We start from the raw sequence: 25,757 nt of genomic DNA on the forward strand, positions 1-25,757 counted from the left end.
AGTTTAAAGTAAATTCAAATTACAATCCAAAACAATAGTAGAGATGACACCAAATAGTCACTCTAAATGGCTGATATTTAGAAATTAGTCAATGTGTCCTAAATTTTAGATTTTCAGTTCAATTTTTCAGGACAAAAATGTCTTGAGTTATTCTGAAGTTAAGATTTTTAGTTTAAAATTTCAGGACAAAATAAGTATTGATTATTCTCTAAATAGCATCCATGAGAATGATTATCTGCGCACTTTGACACAAAATAATAAGAGTTATATCATCACAAATATATTTATCAATGTAAAAATATGCAAAAACAACTCTAAAAAGAACCTAGACAGTACCCTTTCATGATTCTTAAGAGTTACACACTATGCTGCTATCTACAGTAAGAGAATAATGTGCTTTTTTTGGGGGGTGAATGAACGTCAAATCCCTTAGAAGGCCCCACATGTATTGTATTTTTACGTTTGGGTATTGCATTGTTTTGTAGCATGTATTTCCCCAAACTTTTGCTTAGTCAATGAATAAATTAAGATTGTATAAGGGCGACAGCCATATATCGTCAGCAGCACCACAATTTCAATTGGTTCGTTGTATTGTCACTTACCCTCCCTTTATTCCCCCTCCCCCCCCCCGTTTCCGGCTGGAATGCTGGTAGTGAGTTAGAGACACCCTCCTCTAAAGTTCCTTTATTCTCACCCACAATTTATATTCAATTCCTAATGCGGATTTGCTGTAGTTTATGGGTTGCATATAGAATTTCAAGCTTATGAATTGAGAACTCTAATCGTTTTAAGTTATTGAATTTTAAATTTAATAATTTATACATATTATGATTCCAATTCAGTCTTAAGATTAAAGAGGTGATCAACACATCTTGGGTGTGGGCATGTTAACTTTTCCCGAATCATGTATGGATGCATGATATTTTATGTTCTTTTTTATTAGACAGGTCTAGGGTATTTATTGAGCAGGGTGGGGAACTCGGGATTTCTGAAATTTGCCATATTAGATATGCGCATCTTTGTTTTCTCTTACTAAAAATGGCAAGAATCGCAATAGAATGTATTTATTTGGTACCCTTATTTATATTAGTTCACTAATTCGCCTAAGGCTATGTCCCAAAGGTAGCCTATATCCCAAGCAAACCATCTCCAACACCCAATTTAGTTCATTAAATTTGAACGCCAATGTGTAAGATTAAATTTACTAATGTCTTTCATTTCTCTTATTCGCGGACTCTGCTTGGCAAAGATAAAACAAAAAACTTCCTAAGTAATGCAAGATAAGGATGGATTAGAAACAGGAGTTGGTGGTTGATTACAACAGGAAAAAGATAAAAAAAATTAAAGGGAATAGGGAAAGCAACAAAAATATTTATTTATTCAATTGGTAATTTCTTAGTGAAAAATATACTGATTACTTCTAAAACACCATATATAGTGTAATAGTGGCCAGTGGTTTGGCTACTATCTACGAGCACTTCGATAAAGTCCAATTTATTTCAATGGACAAGCTTGACTTGTGAGCCTCAGAGTTCTAGCTTCTTCCACTGCCACTTCAGTCTTTGTCCATCTCTTTTACTCGCTTCAGTAGCAGAACTTGAGCGGACAGAACCCCATAAAAAGCTCAAGAAAATTTACAGCTGCTACCACCCCAATGGATTTATTCAAATTTATTACCAGAATTTCTGCTTCCACCATACTTTTACTCTTCTTGCTTTCTTGCTTCAGTTTCTCCTCATCAGGTCAGCAATCTTGGGTTTAGTTTAGTTCTTGAATTACTCCTTTGGATTTTAAACTACTTGGTAACTCCATTTTCTCTTAATCTTGAATTGCTTCTATTGGCTATTTTCTGAGAGATTAGCATGTTTATTTATGATTTTAAGTATCAAAAAGATTGATTTTTATGGTAATGATTAGTTCTCTTTTCTATGGCTGTACATATTTTAGTGAGGGACTGTGTGAGTAATGCAATTCTGGCCAAGCAAAATCCTAGTATTAGGCAACAGAACATTGGGTGTTGATTTGGTCTATACTTGGGGAAATTCAACTCCAAGATTGGAATTTTTGTGTTTTTTCTAGCACGATTTGAAGAAAATGAGTAGCGCTAATAGTTTCTCTATATAAATACAATAAAATAAAATTGTGGGTCAATTTAAACCTTGAAGAGTAATCAATGTGATTCTAAAAGAAACTTACTTTTGCTTCTCTTGAGGTGTGATATAATGAATATTACAGTAAAACTCTGTCGGGTCGATACCATTTTCGCTTTTATTAAGGTTAGTACCTTGACCATTTCAACAGGATAATGGAAAAAGTAACAGTTATAGCAACAGTCTTCATCGTACCATGATCAAGTTCGCTGAATATAATGATATCATGAAATATATGGCGCTTCTTTGCAGCTACTGCATTCTCTGAGATATAAGATTGGAGGAAATCATTATAGTTGAGTCCCGTGCCTGAACCAGTGACTCTGTACTTTGATCATTTGCCTGTTGACTATGAACCTAAACATAAGTCTAGAACTGATAAGCAATCTGAAACAATACTGTTATTCTCTCTGTAGTTGGTCATATTGTGATATTGGAGAACTTTAGGTACCACAATTATATAACAGGAGGCATTTAAAATGGACGTTAAGATTTATATACAAAAAATGATTCTCAAAGTAAAAACTTTTTGTGGAAGATATATTTCATGGAAGCATTTTCCACCATATCAAATGCAGATATTTTTTATTTATTTTGTGTACCAATATTAACATTGTATCTGAGACGTGTCTACATGTCTTCACTTCCCCCGCCTATATTGCATTGCATGTGTGTAGGAATGTATAGGCAATTTTTTGACTATATTTTACTTTTTGTTTCTTCCTTTCTCCAATAGATGCCTTTGATGCACTTGATCCAAATGGAAACATTACAATAAAATGGGATGTGATCACCTGGACACCTGATGGATATGTGGTAAGTAACAGTAACCTTGATCATCTCGAAATAATCTGGACCTCCCTTTGATGGATCACCTTCATCCTATAGGCTAATCCGAACTATATAGCTTATTGTTCACCTTCTGCAACTCCCAATTTGACATGCGCATTGCTCTTTCAGTTTTCAGTTTTCTGAGTTTGATATTAGCTAAATAGATTTAACCCTTCACCCCCTTTTCCAAGTTAAAGTCGTTTTTTCCTGAATCTGGATGCAGTTTCTAAGCATTTTTTCTTTCATCCGTTGATACAAGACGAAGTTTCAAGTTCTTGATCAGCTAGATCTAGATTGGAACTTTATTCATCTTGATAGCTTCAGCCTACATGGCATAGTTTCTTAGCCTTTAAGCTTATAGTCTCTTTTGACTCCCTCCTCTTTATTTCATCTTCTTATAAGCATTTCTCAAACAGGAAGTGTCTGGTAATTATCCGTTTGGTTTTTAACAGGCTGTGGTGACGATCTACAACTTTCAACAATATAGGCACATTCAAGCACCAGGCTGGACTTTGGGCTGGACGTGGGCAAAGAAGGAAGTCATATGGACCATGATGGGAGGTCAAACAACAGAGCAGGGAGATTGTTCAAAATATAAAGGAAATATTCCACATTGCTGTAAGAAAGATCCAACAGTTGTTGACCTGCTGCCCGGAACTCCTTACAACCAACAGATTGCAAATTGCTGCAAGGGAGGAGTGATCAACTCATGGGGGCAAGATCCAACCACTGCCGTTAGCTCATTCCAAATTAGTGTTGGTGCAGCTGGAACAACCAATAAAACAGTTAGAGTACCTAAGAACTTCACCTTAAAGGCTCCAGGGCCTGGTTATACTTGTGGACCCGCTAAAATTGTAAAACCCACTAAGTTCGTCTCTTCGGATGGGAGAAGAGTGACCCAGGCTATGAGTGAGTTACTTGGCTCAAGTTTTTTGAATTTTTCATTCTTATGGTTGGCAACTCGTGTGCCTAATGTTTTAGTCTCAACGCCTCACCCAAAAAGTGTAAATACGGAAAACCTCCTCTCAGAAAGCTGTTATTTCCCTTACAAAACATAGCTGTAACTACCTGAACATCTTCACCTTACAAATCTTTATTGTCAAGCTCATGAAGATACATGCAGTTGCAATCTATTGAAGATTAAGTTCTAACCTTTTATACTGTCCTTGACAGTGACTTGGAATGTCACATGCACTTACTCACAGTTCCTAGCTCAAAAAACTCCTACATGTTGCGTCTCCCTCTCATCCTTCTACAATGATACGATTGTGCCCTGCCCGACGTGCACTTGTGGCTGTCAGAGTAATGGCACTCAGCGTGGAAATTGTGTAGAGTATGACCCACACTTATTTTGACCAATTTCTTGGCCTTGTTTTTCTATTAAGTTTTTTTTGTTAATACTTCCTTCTCAAGCTTCATTGCAGTTCAAAAACGCCGCACTTAGCTTCAGTTGTATCAGACCATGGGAAGACCAACTACGTTCCTTTGGTACAGTGCACAAATCATATGTGCCCAATTCGAATTCATTGGCATGTCAAGGTCAACTACAAGGAATATTGGAGAGTAAAGATCACTATAACAAACTTCAATTACCGGATGAATTATACCCAATGGAACTTAGTTGTCCAACATCCGAACTTTGATAACCTCACTACGTTATTCAGCTTCAATTACAAGTCACTGACTCCTTATGGAGCAATCAGTAAGTCTCAATCTTATTGTAAATGCTCTGAGATTTAGTTGCTGTTGTTTCATTTCTGAATTAGATAGATTAGCATCTTTTCTGTTCGTCTAATAATATTTCTGCTATAGCTTTTTCGACATATGTTAAAAAAAGTTGAAGTGTTTCATGTTTATACTATCTCCTATGTAAGAAAAAGGCTTTCTAAGGGCTGTTTGAAGGCACCTAAAATTGGAAGGTAATTTTGGAATGAAAGCATCTAGTATTAGAATGTGACAGTTTGTGGGATATCCTAAAAAGGGATCTGCTTCTCCATTTTTCTAATTTGATCTACATTTGTCATAACTTTTGGTTGTTACTGCACTTAATATTTCGGTACCTAAATATACCTACAAGATCAGCTGAGATGTTGAAAATGGCACGACTAACCTTCTGGATGTTTTTACAGATGACACTGCTATGCTATGGGGTGTGAAATTCTACAATGATCTGCTGATGCAAGCAGGTCCTTTAGGAAATGTCCAGTCAGAGCTTCTATTCCGAAAGGATGCATCAACTTTCACTTTCGAGAAGGGGTGGGCTTTTCCTCGCAGAATTTATTTCAATGGTGATAACTGTGTGATGCCTCCTCCTGATGCGTATCCATACTTGCCAAATGCTGGTTCTCGGTGGGAGGTCTCTCTGCTTAAATTAGTGGTGACACTGATGTCTTCGATGACAGTTGTCCTTGCTCACATTTAAAAGTATATACCTTGTATAGTGCAAAGTGTCTGTTTCTGTCGGTTATCTTTGGGTTGACACTCTTGTTACTGAGAAGACCGGCGCATTCTCCTTGGTTTGCAAAAATTAGTTTCATCCTAAAAGGGTTGCTGCCATAGTCTATTTTAGCAGTCTAATTGTATTTTGTAGGTTTGTCAAGTTCATAGTGTCTCTAGGTTGTATGAGAATAACGGTCAATTCACGAGCACATAACTGTCTATATTAAATTGTTTGATGAGTTTGTTTTCTCCACTATCGCCTTGTAATGACTAGCTGTATAAAGATACATTGCGACAGCAGTCGCATTTTGTTCCAGCCATTCGTGTTTTCCATCGATTGTGGTGCAATGTTGCTGTATACCTCAGCTGAGGTACATTTGCTTTTCCAGTATTTCAATGCAGCATATATGTAAATGCTATACTCTATAAAATGTTGTCATTCTGTGAATGTTGCATGACATGAATGAAGTTTTCACATATGAATGCTTATAATGAACCAAGAAGCTCAATTTTCCTTTGGAATTGAGTGTGATATTCAAATACACATACAAAATTTGTTGCAGCACATAGACATGACCCAATTTGTTCTATCAAAGAATGTACCTGTGATCCGAATACCCGGAGCATGTGTTATCTTAGCTTCAAAATTTTCAGTGACTGACAAAACTGGAGGAAGGGTCAAACGAGCACAATCAAAAGCAAAAGCAGGGAAATTAACAATGTTGAAACAGCAACAGAGCTATGATGGGCAAAGCTGGGCAAGTATGGGTAAGTATCTGGTGGTGGGAGCATGCACTCGTCGCCATTAAAGTAAACTTTCCGGGGAAATGCCCATCCTTGTTTGAAAGTGAAAGTGTTCTTGTCCTTTTGGAGAAGCACTTCTGATTGAACATTCCCAGATGGCCCTGCTTCCATCAGTAGGTCATTGAAGAACTTCATGCCATAGAACATTCCTGTGTCATCTGCAAATGAATTTAGCCATATATCATGATCCAGTTTAGAGGTGGTGAATGGGCGAGCTGGGTCAACTTATGCAGGACAGAACTCGTCAAATCAATAAACATGTCACGATCTGATGGGTTTGATCAAGATGGGTCAAATAACAGACCATAACACACCTAACATATTCCAACCTTCTATCCTTTTCATTTTTTTTAAAAAAATAGAAAAATGTGAAAGTTAATGCATTTTTGTTAAATTATTAGCTTAAGTTCTTCCAAATTTACATAATTCCTATTCTCTATATTTGATCTTATATGTTTGGATTTGAGTTGCATTTTGATCTGTTAGGTTACACTATTTTGACCCGTTTTGTCTCAATAGTTTGATGTGTCATTCGTGTTTAAACCGTTCAAGAGTCAAGTCTATAAAGGGGTCATAACCTAATCTTTTTAAACTTGGTTGGATTGGGCGAGTTACAAAATATATATTTGGGTTGATTTTGGCACCTCTAATCATGTTGCATATATACATAGAGTATTTCAAAGAGATTAGGAACTTACTGATGGATTGATAGGGAACGAGAGGCTTGTAATCAAAGCTAAAAACTTGTGTTACATTGTTAAGATTTGGATGCTGTACAACAAGAGTCCATTGTGTGTAATTGATCCTGTAATTGAAGTTGGTTACAGAAAGCTTGACTCGCCAATAGTCCTTATAGTTGAGCTTCACATGCCAATGCACTCGAACTGGGCACATATGGTGCGTGCACTGTATTAGTGGTGCGTTGTCTTTTCTCGGAGTGTTTATCCCAACCACACTCAGTAGCTTGGAGTCGCTCCTATATATTTGTCATAAGATATTAATAGTATTAAAAATCAAATCTTTGTGCTCCTTCTGTAGATGTGCAATTGATGTCCGAAAGTAGAGACTTACTTGATGCATTTGTGTTTGTTCTCACAACCACAAGCACAAGAAGGACAAGAAGTGATGGTTTCATTGTAGAAACTTGACAGAGAGACGCAGCAATTCGGGTGTTTTCGGGCTAGAAACTGGGAGTATGTGCATGTTACATTCCATGTCACTGCAAAAGGGTCAGTCATTAGTGAATAAAGTTCAATGATCATACGTGAAATTAACTTCTGAATTTTATTGACGAACATGACTTACTTAAGGCCTGAGTTTTTCGACGAAGATCAGGTGTGAAAAATTTGGTAGGAGGGACAATCTTTGCAGGGCCACAAGTGTAACCTGGTCCAGGACCAAGCAAAGTGAAGTTCTTAGGAAGTTTAACGGTTTTGTTTGAGGTACCGGCTTGGCCAACGCTGATTTGAAATGCAGAAACAGAAGATTGAGGATCTTGGCCCCAAGAAGCCAAGACTCCACCTTTGCAACAGTTGGTAAATTGCTGGTTATAAGGAACTCCAGGGAGCAAATCTACAATAGTGGGATTCTTCTTGCAACAATGTGGGATGTTGCCTTTGAATTTAGAGCAGTCACCTTGTTCAGTGGTTTGTGCACCCACCATAGACCAGATCACTTCTTTCTTAGCCCATGTCCATCCTAAGGTCCAACCAGGGGTCATGATATGTCTGTACATTTGGAAATTATTCATTGTTACCACTGCCTGCAAATGTTCCATGCACATCATACATAAGGTGTCAAAATAGGCTCATCTAGCTAGGAAACCACTTGCGCGCAAAGGATTTAACTTAATATTTTAACTTTGCAGTAGGTAAATTGCCTTTTTTTCAGTGTTACCAATCTCATGGTTACCTGTAATTATCTTTTAAGCAACCTGATCTCTTTTACATACATATATTATATATATGTATGTAGAAGTTAAACTCAATTGGTTAAACTTATATACAATGACAGTACAAAAGAATTTGCACCATCAAGTTAGGTGACGTAAAAGATAACTGCATATAAGTGTCCAAATATGATAGCGTATTATAGATTAAATCCAAAATTAAGGGAAACTTACGACATAGCCATCAGGTGTCCAAGACATAACATCCCATTTGATGGTGATATTCCCATTGGGATCCAATGGATCAAAAGCAGCTGCATTATAACAAATATTTGTTTGAGTAAACGAAAACAAAATTTGAAAAGAACGAGAACGAAAACGAATACGAAACGAGTATGTTGACTTGAAACACCTGCATGAGGAATGAGAGCAATAATGAAGAAGAAGCCAGCTACTGCAATCAAACCTCTCATTTTAATTTGTTATAGCAAAAAATAAAATAAAAATCTATATATGATTTTTACATACACAATCTTTTATCTGGTTTTCCACTTCCAAAGATGAGTAGAATTAATAAGATGATATTGCCAGGATCACAATATAATGTTAGTTTTTTGTAGAAATAAAGAGGTGTAATAAAAGGAAGAAGTGGCAATTTGGAATTATATATGAGTCGATGAGAAATATTATGAGTTTATTTTTGTACCAAGAACCAACAACTGTTCATTTCTTCCATTTCTTTCATTTAGCTCTATTTATATTGCTGTTGGCCTTTCTGAAACTTGAAGCAACGATTTAGTAATAGTACTATGTACGCAGCCTGTTTTTGTTCTTTTTTTCTCTTGTCCTTGATATCTGACTATAACATTCCAACGATCATTAATTCTCCCTGTTTAATTTTTTCCCAGATCATGACAAGATTGTATTTTAAAGAACCCACTCGAAGCCATTTGGACTACTGTGTACGGTCAAAATCGATTCGCGGTCATAAAGACTGATCAAGACAATGACGTCTCGATCGAAGGGTATCCACATATCAAGCTCGGACAAATTCCGGAGTAAGGGCATCGAGTTTCGAGCTATAAGACCGATCGACGGCAAAACTCGGTATCATTATCAAGCTCGTATCCGAATCGAATTACGAGGCAACTCCGACCGACACAGGCCCCGAATATCGATGCCCAAGGTAGAACGGGCTCGGACCAAGACCGGGGGTTCGACCTAACACCAAGCTCGAGCCAGTGCCGAGCTCGCCGACAAAAGCCATCATAACCGCACCAAGGGAGAGAATCTTGGCAGGAATCATGGAAGAGACAAACTATCATGGGTCCTCCACTATATGCATTATTTTATTATGTTGTTATAGATAAAGTAGTGACCTTTTATTATAAAAAGGGGGCATAGACTGCAATAGACTCATCTTCCCCAAGATACATCAAGAGTTCATGTTGCTCATTGAGCCTTCCTATTGATTATTCCCCTTTTATAGCAAAATACTGGTATTGTCATTTTTGTATCATAAGGAATTTACGTATCCTTAGAACCACACCTAAATTCAACATTTTTCGATTTTTCGGGTAAACAGTTTGGCGCCCACCGTGGGGCTAAGAATAACAATGATTGTTTGATATAAATCTACAGTACACTCCAGCTTACAACCTCAAATCAGCAATGACTCTACCTATCGACCTCGAAGCCGGCCTTCAAGATGAAACCAACAACTTGACTCCCGGGGCCGGAAGGCTACCTGACAACGACAACGAGGCTCGGATCGAAGAACCCGAAATTCGAGCCGAAGTACCATTGGATATCAATTCACAAATAGCTCTAGAAGCGAATCAACGTTCTGAACCGGAAAGAAGCGTTCAGGGCGGTACTCGACCCATAGCCCGAGACACCCACAACACGGGAAAAATCGGGGTCAGCTTGCGTATGATTTTCGAAATGCTACCAGCCCAACAAGCAGCGATAGCTCAGTTACAGAGCCAAACTCATATGCAAAGCAGGCCGAACTTCAATCCACTTCTTCGAGAAGTCACCCCCGTAACGGAGCCCGCCATAGTAAAATCAAACGAGCAAGAATCAAGGACCACTCCTAAAATTGCTAAATTATTCGAGGAACTCACAAAACGAGTCGAAGCCAACGACAAAAAAGTGAAAACATATAATGCTAGGGTCGATCAAATCTCGGGGGCTCCGCCGATGATAAAAGGGCTTGATTCAAAAAAAATCATACAAAAACCTTTTCTCGAGGAACAGAGACCGATACCAACCATACGTCACAAATCGAATGGATAACGGTTCAGCACGTGATACGGTTCGGAACAACGGAAGGACTAATCGGGGGCAAAATTCTCGGGGACTTATGAGTAAGAGCGGCTTTGATAAATATGCCGATCCTATAGAAGTTCCTCGATTATCGGAATATAACTTCAGCATCGATACATCCGCCATCATATCGGTCATCGGACGCATCAAAGAGACCAGGTGGCCTCGACCCATACAGAACGATCCTGCCCAAAGGAATCCCAATCAAATGTGCGAATATCATAGCACCCATGGCCACAGAACGGAAGATTGCAGGCAATTAAGAGAGGAAGTAGCCCGCTTATTTAACAAAGGGCACCTTCGGGAATTTCTGAGTGATAGGGCGAAGAATTAGTTCAAGAACAAGGACTTCGGCAAGCAAAACGAGCTAGAAGAACCGCAACATGTCATTCACATGATCGTCGGCGGCGTCGATACCCCTCCGGGACCAATGCTTAAACGCACTAAAAACATCAATTGTGAGGGAAAAACGATCTCGAACTCAAGATTACACACCCATAGGGACTTTGTCTTTCAATGATGAAGATGCAGAGGGAATCATCCAACCCATAACGATGCACTGGTAATATTCGTACTCATGAATAAAACTAAAATTAAGCGTGTGTTAATTGATCCAGGTAGCTCGGCCAATATCATCAGATCGAGGGTCATAGAACAGCTCGGCCTGCAGAACCAGGTCGTACCCGCAACTCTGGTTCTAAACGGATTCAATATGGCATGTGAAACCACTAAAGGCGAGATAAACCTACCAATAAACGTGGCCGGAACCATCCAGGAAACAAAGTTTTACGTGATCGAAGGCGATATGAGATATAACGCCCTTTTCGGAAGGCCATGGATCCACAGCATGAGAGCTGTACCTTCGACCCTACACCAGGTCCTCAAATTCCCTACATCGGGAGGTGTCAAAACAGTGTACAGAGAACAACCGTCCGCAAAGGAAATGTTTGCCGTCGAGGAAGCAAAATCAATATCTTCATCTTCACCGATAAAAAGAACGGGTTCAGAAGGAGATACAATCGAAGAACATAACGCCAAATAGTAATCACAGACATCGGCTTCGACCTAGTCAGGTAAGCAGAACATTGAAGAAGATGATGATCGATGGATCCCTCGATCCTTCGTAACCCCTGATGATTCCGATGCCACCAAATCAGCGATTGAGGAACTGGAGCAAATCATACTGATCGAACGCTGGCCCGAGCGAAAGGTATACCTGGGGACGGGTTTGATCCCCGAACTCAGGAAGAAACTCATTCGATTTCTTATTGATAATATAGACTGTTTTGCCTGGTCCCATCTAGATATAACAGGGATCCCGCCGGACATAACGACGCACCAGCTAAGCTTGGACCCTAGGTTCAGACCGGTGAAGCAAAAAAGAAGACACCAGTTCGAGGAAAAGCACGCATTCATAAAGGATGAGGTAACCAAACTTCTCAAAATAGGGTCCATTCGGGAGGTAAAATACCCCCGAATGGTTAGCCAATGTGGTTGTAGTGCCTAAAAAAGGGGACAAACTTAGAATGTGTGTGGACTATAAAGATTTGAACAAGGCATGCCCTAAAGATTCTTTTCCACTGCCCAACATCGATCGCATGATCGATGGCACGGCTGGCCACGAGATCCTCACTTTTCTCGACGCCTATTTTGGGTATAATCAAATTCAGATGAACCCGGACGACCGAGAAAAGACTTTATTTGTAACCCAATATGGAACATATTGCTACAACGTAATGCCCTTCGGACTAAAAAATACAGGAACTACTTATCAACGCCTAGTAAATAAAATGTTCGAAGAACAAATAGGTAAATCAATGGAAGTCTATATTGATGACATGCTAGTTAAATCCCTGCGCGCAGAGGACCATTTGACCCATTGCAGGAAACATTCGAGATTCTTAGGAAATACAACATGAAGCTCAACCCCGAGAAATGTGCTTTCGGGGTCAGTTCGGGCAAGTTCCTCGGCTTCATGGTGTCAAATCGGGGAATCGAGATTAACCCCGACAAAATCAAGGCCATCGAAGACATTACCATCGTGGATAGCGTGAAAGTTGTACAAAGGTTATCGGGAAGAATTGCAGCCTTAGGCCGGTTCATTTCAAAATCATCAGATCGAAGTCACAAATTTTTCTCCCTACTTAAAAAGAAGAACGACTTCGCCTGGACATCAGAATGCCAGCAAGTGTTGCAGGAATTAAAACGATATCTATCGAGCCCACCACTGCTTCACACTCCAAAAATAGGCAAAAAACTGTACTTATACTTGGCGGTATCGGAAGTCGCCGTTAGCAGTGTCTTAGTTCAAAAGGAGCAAGGTACGCAATTTCCTGTTTATTACGTAAGTCGAACCTTAGGAGAAGCTGAAACAAGGTATCCGCACTTAGAGAAATTGGCACTTGCGCTAGTAAGCGCCTCCAGAAAGTTAAGGCCGTACTTTCAATGTCACCCCATAAGTGTATTAACCACCTACCCACTCCGTAATATTTTACATAGGCCCGAACTGTTAGGCCAATTGGCCAAATGGGCCATCGAACTCAGCGGGTACGATATCGAATATCAACCCCGTACGACCATCAAGTCTCAAATTTTAGCAGACTTCGTGGACGACTTCGCGCCAACCCTCGTACCCGAAATCGAAATAGAACTCCTTCTGAAATCAGGTATATCCTCAGGGGTATGGACACTTTTTACAGACGGGGCTTCGAACGTAAAGGGGTCCGGGCTAGGCATAGTTTTGAAACCCCCCACGGGCAACATTATTAGGCAAGCTATTAAAACTATCAGGTTAACTAACAACGAGGCCGAGTATGAAGCCATGATTGCAGGTCTCGAACTAGCTAGAAACTTGGGAGCAGAAGTCATCGAGGCGCATTGTGACTCTTTGCTGGTGGTGAGTCAAGTAAACAAAACCTTCGAAGTCCGAGAAGGTAGAATGCAAAGGTATTTGGATAGACTACTTATCACTTTGCACCATTTCAAACAATGGACTCTACGGTATATTCCACGAGAACAGAATAATGAGGCCGATGCTCTTGCGAATTTGGGATCATCGGTCAAGGTAGATGATTTGAGCTCGGGGACTGTCGTTCAACTTTCAAAATCGGTAATCGAAGATGGGCACGCCTAAGTAAATTCTACTATTTTAACTTGGGATTGGAGAAACAAGTTTATTGAATACTTAAAAAACGGAAAGCTCCCGTCAAATCGTAAAGATTCCAGGACCCAACGAACAAAAGCTGCTCGATTTATGTTGGACACTGACGAAACACTATATCGAAGGACCTACGATGGACCAATGGCAGTATGCTTAGGTCCGGGAGATACTAATTACATCCTCCGGGAAGTACACGAGGGCACTTGTGGGAATCACTTCGGCGCCGACACATTAGTTCGAAAAGTGATCAGAGCAGGATACTATTGGATTAATATGAGCAAAGATGCAAAAGAATTTGTTCATAAATGTGATAAATGTCAAAGGTTTGCGCCAATGATCCATCAACCCGGAGAGCAGCTTCACTCGGTCCTATCCCCATGGCCGTTCATGAAATGGGGAATGGACATCGTCGGCCCTCTGCCATCGATCCCAGGTAAAGCCAAATTCATTTTATTTATGACTGACTATTTTTCTAAATGGGTTGAAACGCAAGCGTTCGAGAAAATAAGAGAGAAGGAAGTTATAGACTTTATTTGGGATCATATCATATGCCGATTCGGGATAACCACCGAAATAGTATGTGATAATGGGAAGCAATTCATTGGTAGTAAAGTCACAAAATTCTTTGAAGATCACAAAATAAAAAGGATACTATCAACGCCATACCACCCCAGTGGGAACAGACAGGCTGAATCAACAAACAAGACTATTCTTCAAAACCCGAAGAAGAGGTTGAACGACGCCAAGGGAAAATGGAGAGAAATACTGCCCGAAGTCCTTTGGGCATACCGGACAACGTCAAAATCCAGCACGGGGGCAACCCCATTCTCCTTAGTGTATGGTTCCGAAGCATTGATACCGGTCGAAGTCGGTGAACCTAGTGCCAGATTTCGATTCATGACGGAAAAAATCAAATAACGAGGCCATGAACACCAGCCTTGAATTATCGGACGTAGGACGAGAAGCTGCCCTCATCCGATTGGCCGCCCAAAAGCAACGAATCGAAAGGTATTATAATCGAAGAACTAAGCTTCGCCATTTCAAACCCGGGGACTTAGTATTAAGGAAAGTCACCATCAATACCCGGAATCCAAACGAAGGGAAATTAGGACCGAATTGGGAGGGACCATATCAGGTGCTCGAGGGCGTCGGAAAAGTATCATACAGGCTCGGCATCATAAACGGCACACAGCTATCAAGCAGTTGGAATGTATCACATCTAAAACGGTACTACTGCTAAGGTACGAACTTCCCACATTTATTTAACTAACCCCTGCAGAAATTACGGACAAAAGCTAAATGTTGCTATGTGGAGTCGATCGCTAAACCATCCAGAGCCTTTGAACCTACACCACAAAGCTGAGATGGATCTTTCGCTTAAAAGCACGTGCTCCACTCTTTTTTCCTTAGACCGATTTCATCCCAAATGGATTTTTTGGCAAGGTTTTTAATGAGGCAACCATCGATCGCGGTGCACTTTTAAACAGTATCCGAGGCCTCTATCCAATCGACCTCGAATACCGGGGGGCATGCATCAGGGCCTCAAATACATCAAATTCAGATACAGGAAAAGCCATTTCACAACAATAGGGTTCCAAGAGGAAATATTGTAAGAGCCAAATGGTCAAAACGAACCATGCTCATGTAGATCGGCCCGAACATAGGCGCAAAACATAAACACATGTACAATGACTTGAGATTTATTTTGAGGCCAGAATTAAGATTCACTCAATTATTAAGCCTACGGGCTACATTATCTCGAGTTCGATACATTCACTCGACTATTAAGCCTACGGGCTACATTATCTCGAGTTTGATACATTCACTCGACTATTAAGCCTACGGGCTACATTATCTCGAGTTTGATACATTCACTCGACCATTAAGCCTACGGGCTACCCTTATCTCGAGTTCGAAACACTCACTCAACTATTAAGCCCACATGCTACATTATCTTGAGTTCGAAACACTCACTCGACTATTAAGCCCACGGGCTACACTATCTCGAGTTCGATACATTCACTCGACCATTAAGCCTATGGGCTACTTTTATCTCGAGTTCGAAGCACTCACTCGACTATAAAGCCTACGGGCTACCCTTATCTCGAGTTCGAAACACTCACTCGACCATTAAGCCTACGGGCTACCTTTATTTCAAGTTCGAATCACTCACTCGACTATTAAGCCCACGGGCTACACTATCTCGAGTTCGATACATTCACTCAACCATTAAGCCTACGGGCTACCTTTATCTCGAGTTCGAAGCACTCGCTTGACTATAAAGCCTACGGGCTACCTTTATCTCGAGTTCGAAACACTCACTCGACTATTAATCCTATGGGCTACCTTTATTTCGAGTTCGAAACACTCACTCGACTATTAAGCCCACGGGCCACATTATCTCGAGTTCGAAACACTCACTCGACTATTAAGCCTACGGGCTACCTTTATTGCAAGTTTGAAAACATTCACTCGACGGCCGATAAGCTACTTTTATTTTGAGTTTACATTTACTCAATCGTTACACTACACCTGCGGAGTATGTTCCTTCAGAGTTTGAATCATCGACTCAACAAGCAAACCTAGGGGCTACAAATTTGATCGATCATAGACTACGGGGTCAAAATTGCCTTGTTATATATATATATATATATATATATATATATATATATATATATATGTGTGTGTGTGTGTGTGTGTGTGTGTGTGTGTGTGTGTGTGTGTACAAAATTGCCTACGCAATTAATTTACAAACATGAAGAGCTAGAAACTAAGCTTCTTGGTCGAGCTCTTCCCCTTCCTCAGATCCGCTTTTGCTACCATCATTATCATCATCATCATCATCAGAAGCCAAGGCTTCAGCTTCCGCTTCGAATTCTTTTGCCGCTTTTATCTCATCGGTAAGGTCGAAACCTCGAGCGTGTATCTCCTCGAGGGTTTCCCTCCGAGACCTACACTTGGCAAGCTCGGCAACCCAATGAGCTCGAGTATCGGCGGTCTTCGCCGCTTCCCGGGCCTGCATCTGAGCAGCCTCGGCATCAGCCCGATATATGGCAATGGACAAATCCGCCAAGATTTTCGATGACTCAACCTCCGCCTTAGCCTCAGCAAGTTGTGTTTCAAGCTCATCGATCTTCATAGCTTGAACCAAACCCTTTTGCTTGACACTTCGAAGTTGAACGTCGGCCGATAATAATTGTGTTGAGATGGTTTCTTTTTCCGCTGCGAGGCGGTCGATGGTCTCCTTCCAGCGATTGCATACAACACGGATTTGATCGACTTCTTCTCGAAGCAACCCGATCTTTTCGATATTTTGCTGCAACTGAGACAACGAAGGATTAACTTCCACAGTTGAAGCAGACCCATACTTTAATAGAAGGAGGCTCACCTGCTTATCGAGCTCGACCCCTTCTTCACGAACCTTAGCCAAATCCGCTTGGAGATCCTTTATAGCCTCGTCCTTTTGGCCGCAAAGAAGCCGCAGGGCATCTCTCTCAGCTGAGACCTTCCGGAGCTCGGTCTCACACTGGCTAAGATCGACTCGAAACCTATTAATAGCATGCACAGTAAGAAACATGAGTCAAGTATGGAAAAGAACAAAGAAATCAAGTGTGGAAGAATCATTACCCGAGTAATGAAACGCTGAGCCTCCTCTAATAAAAGAGAAGCATCACCGATATCGGACCCATCGTCGACCCCAGTAAAACAATCCCTAAAAGGATCCCCTGCACCAGAGCCAGCGCCGATATCGGGAGTCTTCAACTCTCGATCTTCCTTTAACGCCTCCTCGGAAAAAGATGGAAGAGAAGGCGAATGACCCATTGTCATAGCCCCGAGCAAATCACTCGGAGCACTCCGGTCGAGACTCAGGTCTTCATAACCAACCCCGACAGGCACAACTGCCATCAGCTCGGGAGCTCTAGCAACCTCGATGGCCTCCGTATATCGAATTATCAAAGCCAAAGAGCTATCTTCTTCTCCTTATTCTCTCAGTCGTTGGACCGAGTCCATCGAAAGGGCGATTGCTTTTCTCCTCACCCTTCGGGTTTTGGGTTTCGGGTCCTCTGACCGAGAGGAAGCTTTTCGCTTCTTATCTTTCCCCTGTTTGAGAACCAGGGACTTGTTTCCTTCTTCACTGCTCGAAGGCCTCAGAGCGGCATCCCTGGTTACGCCTGCACGAAGAAAACCGGTAACAAAAAGAACGCGCAGAACACTTCGAAGAAAACAGGAAGCAAACCTCACCATGACTCTTGGCCTCCCATCTTCTTTTTGCCAAATTACGCCAAGCGCGTTCGGCATAAGAGGAGCTTGAGGCTAACTTCCGAACCCAGTCCTCGAGGTCAGGCACAACTTGTGGCATCCAAGGGGCAGCTGGACATCAGGGAAGTACATCAGAAAAAATCTGAAAAAAGGCATGAAAGGTAAAACAAGAATCACTTACGATCAAAATTCCATTCTTCAGGGAACGACATCTTCTCCTCCGGAATAATATCACGGGTCCTCACTCGAATATATCGACCCATCCAACCTCAATCCTTGTCTTCATCGATGCTCGACCTCAAAACCTTCGATGCTCGACGATGAAGTCTAATTAGTCCTCGAAAAATCTGAGGCCGGTACAGTCGTATGAGGTGGTTCAGAGAAAAATCCACCCCCCGGCTTTGATAGAAAAGAAGCGCAACAAGATCACTATACGCCATAAAGAGGGATGAATTTGGCTAAGAGTGACCTAGTATCTTTTGCAGAAATCGATAATCACCGGGTCGACGGGCCCCAATGTGAAGGGATAAGTATAAACACTTAAAAACCCCTCCACATAAGTAGTGACGCTCTCATCGGAGGATGGAATTTGCAACACAACCTCGGGACCCCAGTTGCAATCTTTTCTGACGGCCTCGAGATGATCCTCCGTTATAGAGCACATATACATCGATACGTGCTCACATCGACCCAGAACAGACGAAGGATTCTCCACCCTAAAATCAGTCTTCAAAATACACGGGCCAGGAACATAGTCATAAACGGACTGCTCCGCCGATGCCTTATCATCAAATGGTCGTGAGGAAGAAGCTTTCTCCTTCTGAGGTACGATTTTGGAAGTTTTCACCATTGATAGGAAAGTTAAGAATGCGATGGAAGGTGAAAGAAGGGACGGCACCAAAAATCTGGTATAAGCGGCCCTGAAGCAGCGAAATAGAGAGGATAAATAAAAAAAATTTGAAAGAAGAGAAATGGTAAAAATTGTTTGGAAAGACTATTTATAGGCTAAGGCATGACGATTCGGTATTAGCAGTGGCCGACCACCATCTGACACACATTAAAAGCCTCGTTAATACCGAACCGATGGGACAGTTATCGCATACGTCATGATCGGGGTCGATAGGAACGTCGACACAAATTTGATCGAGCCGTAGAGAAATCATATCGCTTCTCGCCACATCCTTTCCGAGAAACGAGGGGACTATTTGTGTACGGTCAAAACTGATTCTCGGTCATAAAGACTGACCAAGACAATGACGTCTCGATCGAAGGGTATCCACATATCAAGCTCGGACGAATTCCGGAGTAAGGGCGTCGAGTTTCGAGCTATAAGACCGATCGACGGCAAAACTCGGTATCATTATCGAGCCCGTATCCGAATCGAATTACGAGGCAACTCCGACCGACAAAGGCCCCGAATATCGATGCCCAAGGCAGAACGGGCTCAGACCAAGACCGGGGGTTCGACCTAACACCAAGCTCGAGCCAGTGCCGAGCCCGCCGACAAAAGCCATCATAACCGCACCAAGGGAGAGAATCTGGGCAGGAATCATGGAAGAGACAAACCATCATGGGTCCTCCACTATATGCATTATTTTATTATGTTGTTATAGATAAAGTAGTGACCCTCTATTATAAAAAGGGGGTATAGACTGCAATAGACTCATCTTCCCCAAGATACATCAAGAGTTCATGTTGCTCATTGAGCCTTCATATTGATTATTCCCCTTTTATAACAAAATACAGGTATTGTCATTTTTGTATCATAAAAAATTTACGTATCCTTAGAACCACACCTAAATTCAACGTTTTCCGATTTTTCGGGTAAACAACTACGGTGAAGACTTACACATATAAAGAGAGATTTCATTTTCAATATATACTATTAAAATTTTACATTATCAAATCTATTAAAAGATTACTTCAGGTAAGTAGAATTAGAGATGAGACAATAAAACAATAATTATATAACTTGCTATAACATGTTAAATTATACTGATAGTTTAAATTAAAAGTTCATTGTATTGCAAACGATAGTACTATAAGTTAAATTCATATAAATAATGAGTGATCCTTCTCTCCCCCATCAACTACCAGATTGGATATATTGAGTACTTTGAAAAAAAATATTCACGTGGTGAGTTGGAACTACGAAGTGAAAATGTAGTAACACCTCGCAAGAGTTTACCTTAAGGAAAGGAAAGGAAGGTCAAAGTTGGTAGGGACATGGTAACAAGTAGAATGTCCCCTTCCTATACAAAGACAAATACAACTATGAACTATGTTCATTAATTCTCCTTAATTTCCAATATATAGGCTATTTTATACAACTATGTTCCTAAATTCTCTTTAATTTCCAATATATGGGCTAATTTTTGGCAAGTAGAACTGGCGATTGGGATGAATCGAAAATCAGGTTACGATATCAAACTGAATGCTAATCGAATTCCCACAAAAAATGTTAGGCCGATTAAATCGCATGATAATAGTTATGGAAGTCGAAATCCAATTCATTAATGACACCCAAGTTCTCTTTCTTCTAAGTAAGTAAAAAATTGCGAAAAAGTAGGTATTTAATTTGTTCTCTTATTTACTTAAGACATGGTTGGAATTGAAGAAAGAAATCACGTTATTAGCATATTACATCAATTTTTTGTTTCTTCTTTTGTTAAAAGGCAAATATGCTCGATTGGTAGAACATGAAAGCTTCTTCACTTTCTGTATGAGCTCTACGATCTCTTAAATTAACATTCTAAGAGAAAAACGTGGTTGTCAATGGCACTTAATAATTGTCCTTAAAATTAGACAGGATCAATGTGTAATTTTATTGTAGTTATATTAAAATTACAAATAAAAGAAAAAGGAAAGAGACAAACAAGGAAATAAAGACACAAGGAATGTAGCTAAGGTCCTTTTAAGTCTAGTTACGAATATGACTTTGCATGTGGTTTGGTGTGTTCAAACGCTTGTATGATACTCAATAAACCATTATTGTCTTCCCATCTCTTTCTGTTTTGTTTCACCTTTTCTGTGTAAAACAATTCTCTTTAACCATAACTTGAAGTAATGATGTAAAGTTCTAAAATTATCGTAGTATGATTTTATGTTGAATTGTGCATTAGTTACTTATATATGTTTTAACAGTTCGTGGAGTGCCTTACTGCTCCTAAAATATTTTAAATGTCTTATATAAAAACACGTGTAAGAAAAACTACAAACTAAATCAGAATGGAAAAAGAAAATCTCATAGTCAGTAACTAACCAGGAAATTTATATAAATAATAAAGAATATGTTGACAATGTTTTGCAGATTTTCGCATAGGTCAAGGGTCTGCAGGCTTATAGCTTGTGGTTCTGTTTTGGACTTTGAGTTGAAAGAACCAAGTTGACTAAGTAGATTTGTTAAATATGTAGACTAAATCAAATTTAGTATACTTTACTAGATCCTTGACGCCACACGTGTATCTCATGTTAATCAATACAGATTTTTAAAAATAATTTTATTGTTTAAAGTATACATGAGTGTGATGAGCAACATGAAATTTTAATGTAACATTATTTGACATATTCCCTATGAAGTTGGAGCCGGTTAGTACAATGTGACAATGTGTAATGAAATTAATTTTGATGTTATTAGGTCCAAACATGTAATACAAGTGTATCTCATACCTAATATTTTATTTTGAAACATTATATGTTTCATTTTTCACATTTCAACTTGTATGTCATGATCAGAACTTTTGGCATCTATGTAATTTGTAATTCACATTTTTTACATACACGACATGTATTATCCTGTGAAAGTTATTAAAAAACTTATACACGTCAAGACAACAAAATTATAATAGAATCAAATGAAATTTAATATTGTTCATTCAAAAATCGTTTGCATTTACGTGGCCATTAAAAAGCTAACTATTGAGGTCAGTTCTTACAATTCTTGCAACCTTATTTTTCCAATTAAAATGACCAAGCATGACAGCCTAATTGAAGAGCGCTAGATCTTAGGTTTTCACCCACTTAATATTACTACTTTATTACGGTTGTCAAATGATTGATATTGACTAACTCACTTGAATTTATAGAATATAAAAAGATAAAACTAAATTTAAAGTAAAACTACTCAAATATTAAATAAATTAAGCATTTGCACAGATTATCATCACCAAATCACTACCTTAATCTTTATTTTCCTCTCACATATATAAAAGAATAATTTCCAACATATATTCAAATACTATCTTTACATAAATTTATGTAATGATGATATAATAAATACGGCATAATGAATCAGAAGTAGCCACCTCGAAAAATTTTCATTTAAAAAAGAATCTTCAAGCTAAAAATAAAATCACTAATGAAATAAAAATAAATGTATACACATACAGAAAAAGAGGTAGTAGTGCAGTACATTTTCTAACAATCAGACATAAAAAAATAACAAATATACATCCTTTCAATTTTTATGTGCCAGATTTAAACTATCAAAAAAAAATAGTTGTTAACACATTAATTTGGAACAAGTCTATGCATTACAAGAATTACAAAACTTAAACTTATGACAGGAATAATTACTTACTTAAATGGTTAAGAGAGTTGATGCGTAAACGAGCATCACATTGAAGATTAGAAGATGAATAATGAAGAAGAAGAAGAATGAGTATTAAAACTTTGTTTACCCGAAAAATGGGTGGAGTTGAATTTATACGTAATTCTAAAGATACGTGATATAAATTGATACAAATCGGGAAAGATATGTAAATGAATATCGAAATTAGTTATAAAAGAAATGAATACAAACCAAATGAACTAGTTGGCCTAAGCCTTCAAATTTTATCACCTCCAAATTGAGTGAAGAACTATTGGTAGAAGAAACAATATGACTAAATATCAAAAACCCAAAAAAGGATAGTATTTGCTCTCTTTGCTATATATCTCAGAGTGAATGTCTCTTTGTTACAAATGATAACAACTCTTAATATAGTGGGGGAATTCTATTTTGGATATAATTAAAAATACATAGTGGGGATTCCATGATAGATTAATTAATAAGCTTTTTCTTGATTCGAGCCGTGATTTCCGCTGAGATTCTCTCCCCAATTGCGGCTATAACAGTTTTTTTGTTTCTTGGCTCGATCTTAATCTTGGCCGGTCTCTGGGTCTCGAACTCGATCTTGACCCGATCGCGATCTTGGCCGTTCTTGGTATTGATCGGTCTCTTGGTCTCGAGCTCGATCTTGACTCGATCTCGATCTTAATCGGTCTCTGGGGCTCGAGCTCGACAACCTAACTTCGCATCATGGCTCGATATTACAATGATGAACCTTGTACCATCATGTCCCAATCTCGATTAGTCATAAGAAGGTTCACCCCTCCTGAGTCTGAGTAGTCTGTGAAGGCTCACCCCTCCTGAGTCTGGGGCAATCCCTCACCATATGACGAGTGTCACCACACTCAAAATAAGTTCTCGGAGGACGTGGCTGCTGTGACTGGCTCGGGCCTGATCGGCTGGACTAACCGCTGAAAGCACCCCGTGCAGGAGGTGCACTAGACAATGGCGGTGCATAATAGAGAGTCTAAGGTCTAAGAGTGGCCAGAATACCGCTGGAAGATGGAAGTGCAGAATGAAAAGGGTGACTCACATAGCCCCTACCATGACGAGCTGAAGCTGGGGCACGAGTACCACTATATGTGCCAGACTCTCGAGACCTCTTGGACTCCCTCTCCCCTCTCTCCAGAGTCAGCATACCCTCCAGTTTCCTAGAAATCCCCACTACCTGCTGGTATGCGATGTCTATCTCCAACTCTCGGGCCATGCTAAATCTGATAATGGGGTTGAGCCCTTCGATAAATCGACGGACCTGCTCTCTAACAGTAGCAACCAAGGTTGGTACATACCTAGCCAAATCACTTAATCGAACCGCATACTCCGACACGGTCATAGAAACCTGGCGTAACTGCTCAAACTCCATGCGCCATGCATCTTTGAGACTCTAGGGAACATACTCCCTCAAGAATATATTCGAGAACTGAGTCCAAGTGAGTGAAGCTGCCTCGGTCGGACTACCCAACTCATATATTCGCCACTACTGATAAGCCGCTCCTTTAAGCTGGAATGTTGTGAAAACAACCCCACTAGACTCCGCAATACCTTTAGTATGGAGGATATGGTGTCACTCCTCAAGAAAACCCTGGGCATCCTCTGACGCGAAGCCACTGAAAGTAGAAGGGTGGTACTTCTTGTACCTTTCAAGCCTGAGCTCCCCTCCTCAGAAGCTGCTTGTTATACCCTGTGTGTCCCAAGGTGGCGTAATAAAGACTTGTTAATCATAATTTAAATGACTTTAAAGTCATAATATGGCTATATATGATGTTTGGATAGAAAACATGAAGTTTAGAAAAAATCGGATTAAAGTTGCGGAAAAATCGACTAAGGATTTTCTCTGTAATAAAGCTTTTTGAGAAATATATTTCATGTGCTATATGAGATTTTTATGGGACATATTATATATAAAATTTAAGGTCTTGGAATGTAGTTTCCAACGCAATTAACCGTTCATTCATACGACATCCGGATAAAACGATATAAGCGTCGGAAGATGGGCGAATGAGAGGGTGCCAAGCTAGCACCTTTTGACTTTTCAAACGTTGATAACTATGTCTTAACTCGTCTCTCTCATCATTTTCACATAGAACCCGACCATAGAACACCATAGAACCTGTATTTGAGCTCTCTACTAGTGTTTCAAAGAATATTATCATCTCGGGCACGGAATCAAGAAGCGATAACATTAAAACGATCCCTACGACGTAAGTATCGCTATATCACCTCTCTTTTTCTTTGTAGTTTGAGTTTTGGAATGTATTTAATAGTTAATAAAATTTCTAATTTCTGTATTTAAGTGCTTAAATATCAAGTAATGTTGATAAATTCATTTTCTAATAGTTAAAACTCACGGGACGGTGATCGAAAGCCGTGAGTTCGAGTTATTTGACTTGTAGTGGACTGTTTTGTGGACTGTTTTGTGGGCTATTTTAGGTTGCCTTTGGGCTGTATATTTTTCTACTGTTTAATAGATTTTTGGAGGACAAATGGTGTGGATAAACACCATATAATGACGAAATGGTAGGCTGGTCGTTCGTCGTTACATATTTTTAAGTTGTTTGACACTACTTTGGTTGTCGTTTTATGTATGAAGTGATTAGGGCATGTGGGCTATTTTGTGGTATATTGTGATGGATATAAGGTTGGAAAATAATTATTACATGTTGTTATTGTTGTGTTCTTGTTGCTGTTGGTATATGATATTGGAGGAGGACCTAGTTCCAGAGGAGATGCTGCCCAAATTTACGTAAACGAGCTACAAGTTTAAGTTGAGGACTTAGCCTTTACTCAACACTGATTTTGTATCTCCTTATGATGTGGTAGGTTGAATTGAGTTGTTTGAAGAATTTTTTGGAAGGTATTAAGGACTCAACGGATTTAAGGTATGTTAAGGCTATCCCTCCTTTCCTTTTGGCATGATTCGTACCATATAAACGAAACGAGCAAATACGCAACTTTCATAAATTACTCTATTCATAGAAATACTAGGGATGTCTATATTCTTGATTCTCCATGTGTCTTATTATTCTATCATCTGTTTATGGGTCTCGGAAAAATACGCAAGTTGATAAAGTTTATTTCATGATATTAATCAAAGGCATAGTGGTCTTATGATATTCCGAAAGATTTTATTGACATATTTCTCATGCATTGCATTCATTTATACATGTACATTGACCTATGACCAGATGGCGTTATATACACGTATATATGTATATATATTTATATGGGATATGGGAAAAGGTTAAGGCGTTATATACGCACCACCACCTGATCAGTTGGTATACGTTG

At 39.6% G+C, this 25,757-nt stretch overlaps 2 protein-coding genes across 3 annotated transcripts; one reads left to right on the forward strand and one right to left on the reverse strand.

Annotated features, from left to right (window-relative positions):
• Positions 1-1,438: 1,438 nt before the first annotated feature.
• Positions 1,439-5,736, forward strand: LOC107807501 (protein COBRA-like). Its single transcript, XM_016631909.2, has 6 exons — positions 1,439-1,742; positions 2,887-2,966; positions 3,434-3,890; positions 4,155-4,314; positions 4,406-4,683; positions 5,111-5,736. The coding sequence occupies exons 1-6, from the start codon at positions 1,655-1,657 to the stop codon at positions 5,401-5,403; spliced, it is 1,356 nt and encodes a 451-aa protein (XP_016487395.1). The 5' UTR covers positions 1,439-1,654; the 3' UTR covers positions 5,404-5,736.
• LOC107807502 (COBRA-like protein 4) lies at positions 5,405-8,826 on the reverse strand. 2 transcript variants are annotated; one of them, XM_075234735.1, is made up of 6 exons: positions 8,641-8,826; positions 8,347-8,426; positions 7,530-7,986; positions 7,296-7,443; positions 6,923-7,200; positions 5,405-6,382 (listed from the first exon to the last, which is right to left on the reverse strand). In XM_075234735.1, the coding sequence occupies exons 2-6, from the start codon at positions 8,371-8,373 to the stop codon at positions 6,099-6,101; spliced, it is 1,194 nt and encodes a 397-aa protein (XP_075090836.1). In that variant the 5' UTR covers positions 8,374-8,426; positions 8,641-8,826; the 3' UTR covers positions 5,405-6,098. The 2 variants fall into 2 exon arrangements, with proteins under 2 accessions (XP_075090836.1, XP_016487396.1); XM_016631910.2 differs by having other exon boundaries at positions 8,525-8,826.
• Positions 8,827-25,757: the final 16,931 nt, after the last annotated feature.

Source organism: Nicotiana tabacum, chromosome 17 (assembly GCF_000715075.1).
Source record: "Nicotiana tabacum cultivar K326 chromosome 17, ASM71507v2, whole genome shotgun sequence".
NCBI lineage: Eukaryota > Viridiplantae > Streptophyta > Magnoliopsida > Solanales > Solanaceae > Nicotiana > Nicotiana tabacum.

Excerpts from the sequence above, each read along its gene's own strand:
- LOC107807501 (XM_016631909.2), top strand. The coding sequence starts at position 1,655 with ATGGATTTATTCAAATTTATTACCAGAATTTCTGCTTCCACCATACTT. Across the intron at positions 4,315-4,405 it reads CAGCGTGGAAATTGTGTAGA|TTCAAAAACGCCGCACTTAG; the intron begins GTATGACCCACA and ends GCTTCATTGCAG. Across the intron at positions 4,684-5,110 it reads GACTCCTTATGGAGCAATCA|ATGACACTGCTATGCTATGG; the intron begins GTAAGTCTCAAT and ends ATGTTTTTACAG.
- LOC107807502 (XM_016631910.2), bottom strand. The coding sequence starts at position 8,585 with ATGAGAGGTTTGATTGCAGTAGCTGGCTTCTTCTTCATTATTGCTCTC. Across the intron at positions 8,427-8,524 it reads TGCTCTCATTCCTCATGCAG|CTGCTTTTGATCCATTGGAT; the intron begins GTGTTTCAAGTC and ends GTTATAATGCAG. Across the intron at positions 7,987-8,346 it reads GGACACCTGATGGCTATGTC|GCAGTGGTAACAATGAATAA; the intron begins GTAAGTTTCCCT and ends GAACATTTGCAG.